The 9590-nt window shown below is 36.1% G+C and overlaps 1 protein-coding gene across 2 annotated transcripts; it reads right to left on the bottom strand.

The window, feature by feature from the left end:
- Nucleotides 1–1366: 1366 nt before the first annotated feature.
- On the bottom strand, nucleotides 1367–9307 carry nfu1 (NFU1 iron-sulfur cluster scaffold homolog (S. cerevisiae)). Of its 2 annotated transcripts, none has more exons than XM_016235270.1 (8): nucleotides 9201–9307; nucleotides 8487–8584; nucleotides 8267–8402; nucleotides 5942–6008; nucleotides 5746–5863; nucleotides 5589–5652; nucleotides 4765–4939; nucleotides 1367–2049 (listed from the first exon to the last, which is right to left on the bottom strand). In XM_016235270.1, exons 1-8 carry the CDS (start codon nucleotides 9257–9259, stop codon nucleotides 2014–2016), a joined length of 753 nt encoding a protein of 250 aa, XP_016090756.1. In that variant the 5' UTR covers nucleotides 9260–9307; the 3' UTR covers nucleotides 1367–2013. The 2 variants fall into 2 exon arrangements, with proteins under 2 accessions (XP_016090756.1, XP_016090757.1); XM_016235271.1 differs by having other exon boundaries at nucleotides 8487–8569.
- Nucleotides 9308–9590: the final 283 nt, after the last annotated feature.

The following is a 9590-nucleotide window of genomic DNA, read 5'->3' as shown; positions in this document are numbered from 1 at the left end:
TTTCAGTTAAAACACACATATATAAATATGATACAGAAGAATATTACATAAAGATGATATTTCCACTTTTATTGTAAATCTGTTGTTTTGCTTTAAAGAGAAATCTGAAGTGTTGTGTTAGTTGTCACACTTTTTAATTTCAGTGAACATGTGGGTTTATCGTTGAAATCTGTTTCTGTAGGCACATACTTTAAAGTCTTGACTACAAAAGCTAATGAACATTTCACAACAACATACAGTTCATTTAACACATATAATTGGCCTGAAGTGAGGCAAGCTGGTATGAAGCTGCTACTGAATAGCCTTTTACAGGCATTTTAACAAACATTAAACAGTAATAGTTATTGGAAACGGTGTGCAACGGGGTTTGAGATGTGTTTTCTCTTGTTTGGTGGGTGTGTCATACATGTCAGCCCAATCAGCAGCAACATGTGTATAAACCACTCGGTATTAAAGAGACAGCTCGCACCATGTAATTAACATCAAAATAAACTCACAGAACAAGTATATTGTTTGCACATGTTTATTTACATTAACTGAAATAATAAGAGCACAAGTGTAGATCTGGAACTTCTTTAAGTCTGTCTAAATATAATTTAGTAATTGCATATTCCATATGCTGGTTAGTTATGTTTTGACGTTCTCAGCTGCCATAGTTGCAACTCTTGCATCATCAGAACAGGGTGTTCAACAACCGTTTAAAAAAATGTTTTGCACCGTTTTTGTGGCTGAACACAGCCCTGATCTCACTCGATCCGGCAGTAATTCTCAAGTCATGTTATTACGTCACATTTTTATTGCCGTTTTCTCACTGATTGAGAAGGTGAGGATGCTTTCAATATTGTGTACAATTGATATGTGAGGAGAAACTCAGGTTTGTGAGTCTGAAAAAGAACATTGTCTCTGGAGTCTTTTTGGATTATTAACACTTAAGTTGTTCTCTCGTTAGAAGGAGTTGTATAAGATGATTCCGGTCTTCTTCAGAATGCATTATGGTGTTAAGGAAGGAAAAAGAAAAAAAAAAAGTGGACAATGGTTCGTCCAATCCCGCTTGTGAGCCACACAATGAATATGACACCTAGATAAAAGTATGCTACAAATAAAATAAAGACAAGTATAAAACAATTGCTAAATAAGATCAACAACACTTAAACAGAAATCTTATCGAGTGTTATCCCTCCTCTAGAGGATATAGTTTCTAACTTATCAAAATGTTGCTATGCAACAAAATCAATAATCCCCTATGGGAGCTATGCAGTGATTTGGTGAACAGCTGTTCACATTATAGTCACTGGAACACTGTATTGACCAATCAGAAGCCAAAACCAGAACTGTAACATTTTTAAACATTTATCATTCATGTTTTTTATCATTAATATTTATGCATTTGATCCTTTAGAAGAGGCTAGCCACAGACCAAATAATTTCTACATGTAACATTTCCTTCTGTAAATAAAAATATATATATTTTGAATACTTAAAGGGCCATTTTGAATAGCCACCAATCAAAACGTCTTTCATGAATCAAAACGTATTTCAACATATTTGAAGTCCTTTTAATATAATTCAGTTATATTTATTCATTTAGCAGATGCTTTGCTCTGATACAATCAAGATTCCTGAAAATCCATTAAACCAGGAGATTTCTAAAGATGATATTTACATGCATCTGGGAAAATGCATATTGCAACTTATTCACACATACATGAAATTCTGCTTTTTGTTTTAACCAGTGCAACGAGTGCTAATCTATAAAATATTATGGATGACCAACCCAAACCTGTTACAGCACCGACCAAACATTGTCTACACAAAAGTGCAGGCTAAAAACATTTCCTGCACACCTGATGTCTTAATATCAATGTCTGTAGCTAATATATGTTTAAAGGAGTGTGAGGACACACAGTTTTGTCCATTTTCCTTACAGCTGTGTAACTAAGTAGTCTCTACTAAACTCAAGACTCCTTCTACATGAATGGACGTTGATGGGAAAGAGGGGTGCTGGGTAATTTATTATGAAGAAAGGACATCCACATCCTCTTCCTTTACCTGCAAGATTAAAGGCACAGAATATTAGCACAGAAACACTTTATACCTTACTGCTGAGTGCATCTTCTGACAAAACCATAGAGGGATGGCATTGTAATAAAATTAATATCCCAAAAATTAGAATTCTGTCATTTACTCGCCTTCATGTCATTCCAAACTTGCATGACTTTCTTCTAAGGATGCACTGATACCACTTTTTTCAGAACGAGTCCGATACCGATACTTTAATTTTTGGTACTCGCCGATACCGATACCTGTATTTTCGCAGCATTTATCATTTTGTACAAATATTGGGTACGGAGACAAAATAACAATAATAAGAACAACAGTCATGTTAGTTGGCTTCATTTAACAAACAAATATTTCCTTCAGTTATCTCCACACTTAATTATACCCGTAAAAATGTATTGTATAAGCTTTTGTTACTTTCACTGTTCATTTTAATGGCACATTAGAGCTGCTCCATTGCAGCAACTCAATACTGTAATCATAAAACATTTTCCTAAAATAATGCAGGGAACCACTCGTTATACGAGTACGCTCGTACTATTTTGGTGATGTAATTTGCGTCATGCACACTGTATGCGGACCCTCGCGTACGAATAAAAACCATAATTCTAAAGCAAGCTAAACATGCGCACCACGCGCACGTTTGCATTGGTGCAGAATGAGAGAGACACTTATAGAAAGAGAATTTTACTTGCCCAACCGGACAACTAATCTAATCTTAATAAAACATTGAATTAGGAAAGCACCAAAATTTCGGCGAGAATGATTCTGATTTTATTACACTTTGTGTAAACGGCAATTCATAATGGATAATCAATAGTAACAAGGTCACGGCAGTTGAGACTCACGTGAGACAATCTCATGGAGAAATCAAAACAAACAACAGCACACAGAAGAAACATACTACAGTAAAAAAAAATTAGTTTTTATATTCAATACATACCTACAGCCTAGCCTAATTAATTAACATGACAACTAAGAGAGTGCCGTTTTCCCCGAAAATCAGTACGATTGTAAATTCGACATTGATTTTAAACAAGACTTCAAACGAGTAGTTAATATTAAGTGACTTAGGGCATATATTTTAGTACAATAATGTCAATGTTTTTGCTCGATTTGTTTAACGAAAATAGTTCCAAACAAACTTAGCAGCAGAACTGTCGCGCATCTCTGAGCAACACACCGCGTCAGCGGTGTTTGGTTAGGCTACTGAATGATTCGCATTTTTTAATTAATAATTTGAGTCAATGATTCAGTGGTCCATTCATAAAGACAGGCGCTTGCTTCATTCTTGAATGAATCAGCCGTCTGAACGAATCGTTTGAATGCCTCAATGACTCACTCATTAAGACAGTCAACTTGCTGCAACCTGCTGGCGGGTTACTTTCAAATTTAAACGTAACTTTTTTTTGTATTTTTTACAACTTTTCATATTTGTAAATAAAAAAACCTGATGTAAAACACCAAACTCACAGCATTACTTATGCTGTTGTAATTTTGCAGTGTTAATGCATTCATGCTACATTTCAGCTTCATTAAATTGTCTGTGTAAACGCATCTAAATGCCACTTTAGCTGCTTCTGTTTCTCCAGCAGTGGAAAATTTGATTGGTAACAGCCCTATAGAGTCTTATTATATTAAGTGTAATTATTAATAAAATGTAAGAATTTGATATGAAAGATGACATGCATTTAATAAGGTTAGGGGGAAATTTGCCTTTTAATAGGCAAAAAAAATAATTATTTTAATATGCAGTAACTTTAGTCATATAAAATGTAATTTTCCAGCAACAAAATTGTGGCCAGTGAAAATGCTGAGTGGCTAGTAATTTTGGAAAACCACTAGCCACTGGCTGGTGAGCAAAAGAGTTAATGCCGAGCTCTGTATACAGTGAATACTTGTATTTATACTTGTATTGCAGTAAAAAATGTGGTGTTTAACCGGAGTACGGTGGTGCGGGTGCTTGACATGTGTCAAAAACTAGAAAGGGGTGTACGCTGCAAAACGTTTGGGAACCACTGGCCTAGCGCATTTCACACAGTCTGCTAGTTTCACTTTTGAAGCGGCACAGAGGTGTGCGCTCTCTCTCTCGCTCGCGAGGGAGAACTACTCGCGCTACCACCGAACTACAAACTTTCCAGTGATGTCTGAGATATTCACTCGACAAGCTTGCGCATCTGTGCAGCCACGTGTTCAATCCACTCAGTGCGCTCTCCTTATCAGCTCACGCACATCCACTATACAGGCGTGAATATTGAATGTTTAACATTATATTAATTACTTACATGTACTTCATAGACATCCTTAATCTCTAATTCTACTCTCTGTTGTTCTGTTGTCAGTGTTTCTTTTTCTGTACACAGCTCTGTTCACACGGTGTGTGTGGTATCGGCTTTTGGTATCGGGGCATTTTTACGAGTATGAGTACAGGAGCGTGGTATCGGTGCATCCCAACTTTCTTCTGTGAAACGTGAAATGATATTTTGAAGAATGTTGGTTACCAACCAGCTTTGGTTCCTATTGACATCCATTGTATGGCCAAAAAGTACAATGGGAGTCTATGAGAACCAAAACTCTTTGGTTACCCACGTTCTTCAAAATACCTTCTTTCATGTTCCACAGAAGAAAGAAAGTCATACAGGTTGGGAACAACTTGAGAATCGTGTGATCATTGCTCACTCTCATTTCTGAGCAGACTATCCTCACCTGCTCGACTCCTTCCACCTCGGGAACGTAGAACTGCAGCATGTTCTGGATGCCGCTCTTCAGCGTGATGATGGAGCTGGGACAGCTGGTGCAGGAACCCTGCAGCTTCAGCTTTACAATACCGTCCTCGAAACCCCGATACAACACGTCACCACCATCCTCCTGCACTGTGGGCCTGTAGTACACATGCAAATAGAGAAAGGAAGCTGCTGAATTAAGAAATAATCAAGATTATGATTACGACTTCACACTGGCATTATGTCACTCCTCAGACAATCCAAGACCTGACAAATGCCGAGTCAACATGATCATGATGCGTGTTGAGCGTCACAAATCAATCATTTACGTGGTTCAGATTCAGTTCAATATTCAAATGGTTAAAAACAGACCATTTACCCAATATTTGTATGTGATACTATGTATATATTTATGCTTAATGCAAGTTGCTGTTTGTGTAGAGCAGGGGTGCCCAACCCTACTCCTGGTGATCGACTGTCCTGCAAAGTTTAGCTCCAACTCTAATCAAAGACACCTGCCTTTAATTTTTAAGTGATCCTGAAGACCCTAATTAGTTGCTTCAGGTGTGTTTGATTAGGGTTGGAGCTGAACTTTGCAGGACAGTCCATCGCCAGGAGCAGGGTTGGGCACCCCTGGTGTAGAGTGTCACAAATCAATCATTTCTGTTGTTGTGCTTCATTTGGGATGCTCACTTTTTGAGATATGAGAACATATATGACCTGCTAAATTTGTATGCCATATAAAAAATAAAAAAAAGTTCATTTGAAGGCTGCATTAAACGTAAGTAGAGTAATTTACTGCGGTACCTTATGCGTGTGTCCAGCAGTTCTTTAATCATGGCCACCACCTCATCGTCATCCTCAGAAGGAGCTGCAGACGTAGGGCATGCACAACATATTTAATGATCTTGGATTTAGTGAGGATGTCAAGATGAGAAGTAAAGAAGGCAAAGTAATGTTTAACCCGTGTCGGCACGTGGAGCATCTGCCTCGTTGACAACAGGAAGTCCAGAGGTGAAGAAGTCCATAATGGTGGCGAAGACATCCGGTTTGATCACTCTCCACTCTGTTTGACCATCAGCCTGAAGGATAAAGAGATACAATTCTTTAAAAAATTAAGTTACATTAAAATACTGTTAAAAAAAATGGCAGTTCTTTACCTTAGTAATGGTTATGAAGTCGGGACCGAAGAAGACACCCTTGACTCCATCTATTCTGAACAACTGCCTGAAGAATGAAAACAGTATCAGCACTGGAACATTCTCACAAACGCATGTCTGGATTTAGAGCTGTTATATGCATTTTTTTTTAGAATACCACACATAAAACAATCCCAACCGCCTGACAGATATCACTGAAATTGGCTTCCTGAGAAAACAGATATCCATCATGATGGTGTTTGCTTAGTCAAGCATCAATATTACTCTTGCTCCTGAGCCATTCTACAATTTAGGATACATTTAATGCCCACTGATGATAATAGTATTATTATTATTTTTTTTTACAATTTTCTTCAGAACTATCATATTTGTCTATTAAGGGGGAGCTATTTAATCTATTTAAATCTATTTAATTTTATAGATCTGAATACTTCAGGCAAACATGTGACCCTGTACCACAAAGCAGTCTTAAGTCGCTGGGGTATATTTGTAGCAATAGCCAAAAAAACATTGTATGGGTCAAAATTATAAATTTTTCTTTTATGCCAAAAATCATTAGGATATTAAGTAAAGATCATGTTCCATGAAGATATTTTGTACATTTCCTACTGTAAATATATTCAAACTTAATTTTTGATTAGTAATATGCATTGCTAAGAACTTCATGTGGACAACTTTAAAGGCAATTTTCTCAATATTTAGATTTTTTTGCACCCTCAGATTCCAGATTTTCAAATAATTGTATCTCGGCCAAATATGGTCCTGCGTCATATATGTTTTTTTATTTTTTATTTTTTTAAATGAGAGAAAGCAAGGTGAAGAAAGTTAAGAAAATATGTTTTATATTTAAACATAAAATAAACATTTAAAAAAAGGTTTATACATTACATTTACATATACATTTACACTACCGGTCAAAAGTTTGGGATCAGAACGATTTTAAATGTTTTTTTACAGGAGTTTCCTATGCTCATCAAGGCTGCATTTATTTGATAAAAAATACAGGAAAAAAGTAATATTGTGAAATATTATTATGATGTAAAATAAAATTTTCTATTTTAATACACTTTAAAATGTAATTTATTCCTGTGATCAAAGCTGAATTTTCAGCATCATTACTCCAGTCTTCAGTGTCACATGATCTTCAGAAATCATTCTAATATGCTGATTTATTATCAGTGCTGGAAACTGTTGTGCTGCTTAATATTTTTTTGGACCTGTGATACTTTTTTCAGGATTCTTTGATGAATAAATGTTTAAAAGAAGAGCATTTATTCAAAATATAAATCTTTTCTTACATTATACACTGCAGTTCAAAAGTTTGGGGTCAGTACATTTTTATTCTTTCTTTTTTTGAAAGAAATTAAAACTTTTATTCAGCAAGGATGTGTTAAATTGATAAGAAGTGATAGCAAAGATTTATATTGGTAGAAAAGATTTATATTTTGATATATATAAAAAATAATATTTGGCAGCACAACGGTTGCCAACATTAATAATTCTAATAATAAATCAGCATATCAGAATGACTTCTGAAGGATCATGTGACGCTTTATACTGGAGTGATGATGATGAAAATTCAGCTTTGATCACAGCAATAAATTACATTTTAAAAGATATTAAAATAGAAACCATTATTTTATATTGTAATAACATTTTGCAAGACTAGTGTTTTTTTTCTGTATTTTTGATCAAATAAATGCAGTCTTGATGAGCAGAAGAGACTTCTTTAAAAAAAACATTACAAGTCTTTCTGATCCCAAACTTTTGACCGGTAGTGTATATATATTTAATCTTAAAAATATGTACATATTTTACACATATCTGGAACGGTTACTAACAAAACAACCCCTGCAACTATCACTGCGCCATGTGACAAGCATAACTGCACTATTTATATGATGCAAATATAGATTCAGAATTTCAAATTAACCTCATCAAGAAAATAACATTTGTGGTGCCATTCAAATTATGAAGTAAAAATGGTTGATTATGTTTCCTGTCAGCTAGGTTCGAGCCAATCTGACCAGAATATGATAAAGAATTATGAACAGGTTCCTAGGATTTGGATCCATAAACATCCACCATGAACACCTATGATAGTGTGCAGTGACTTTTGAACAGACAATCACCATGAGAAATGTGTCTGGTGTCACTACTGGTGCAGAAATCACTTAAATTGACTCTAGATTTCTTACTGTTAAAAAGAATAACTTCTCCTGTAGATCTTAATATGAATTATAACTGATAATACATTAACAATATTAATCGGAAAATAAAATACAGTGCAAAAAGTGTGTACTCTGGCTGAAATACAAACTCTACCGTGCCAGGGGTGAACAATACGCATCTCTAGGTCCAGCGAAGTCCATAGTCCCTGCTTCCAGCACCACACGCCCAGGAAGAAACTTCAGGCTGTTTGGGTTCGGAGTGTCTTGGGTCTGAATGAACATGTTTCTGACTTGATGAGACGAAAGAAATGTTACGATCCATTCCAAGCAAACACGTTACAGTAACATGCGACCTGAATCATGCAAACACTTACTAAACACAGCGGCTGTTTGCTGTGGAATGGGACTTCTGGCCACTTTGTGAAGGGGTGGCCTGGTGAGCCCTGTCCCATGGTAACTGCACACAGGATACCTTTGAACACAGTGCATTATAATGCATTCAAACGGTACAGATTTTCATAATAGGGCATTTTTCTGATATGTCCTACAATAACATAGAAGAAGTGCCTTTACAAAAAGTATTGTTATGTTCACTAACATAATAATACTTTATAATAACAGTATATTAATATAGCGTATTGTTCTTATATTATAAATTATACAGTTTCTGATAAATTACTACTACTTAGTCAAATAAAAGGTATGTTGGCGTTAAAGCTAGGTTCCATGCTTGACAAACACTCCGTTATTATTGTGGTTTTTAAGGTTTCAGCTATAATATTTTAAAGATTCTGTTCACCATAGTCGTTTTTGTAACGGGAGGTTTGAAATAAGCAACTTTTGCATTAACTTTGCCAGAGGCCAGTCCAGAAATATGTTCAAAAGTGTATAAAACGGTGTATTAACTTATGAATATTCGTGATATTGTTTGTCTGCATCTGCGTCATGAGACCTTGCCAGTGACTTTGACTATCACGAAACTCTTTGTAACGCAAATGCTTCACGCAACTCTAAGCACCTGACGGCCGTTACATATAAGCCCTCACTGACACAGAAACGCACAGCAGCATAGCACGGTAACGACTCACGATCTCGTTAGAAGTGCAGATAAACTCCGTCCAGCACCGACGCTCCTGCGCGCGGCCATGCTTGTGAGGGCGCTGGGACTTTGCGACGTCACATCCGGGATCTTATGCGGGGCGGAAATCAGGCAGTTCCTAACAACACTCAAAATAGTGACCTTTTAGGCCCAACAGTTCTTCGTCTCAAACTGCACCAAACATTCTATCCACGGCCAATGGTGTAATGTTTTTATACTTTATACTGTAAAACCGGTATGTGTTGCATTAATAGAGATATGTTTAAGAGTGAATGTGCAGAACATTAAGCCGCCGCATATCTTCGAATGCTATTATGCTGTTGTAGAGTTATTTAATAGACCTCAAGATATAAAACTTGTGTTTGTAATAAAATGTATA

The sequence above is a fragment of the Sinocyclocheilus grahami genome, unplaced genomic scaffold (genome assembly GCF_001515645.1).
Source record: "Sinocyclocheilus grahami isolate Dianchi unplaced genomic scaffold, SAMN03320097.WGS_v1.1 scaffold465.1, whole genome shotgun sequence".
Taxonomy (NCBI): Eukaryota; Metazoa; Chordata; class Actinopteri; order Cypriniformes; family Cyprinidae; genus Sinocyclocheilus; species Sinocyclocheilus grahami.
This window is presented reverse-complemented; position numbering and strand designations above follow the sequence as displayed.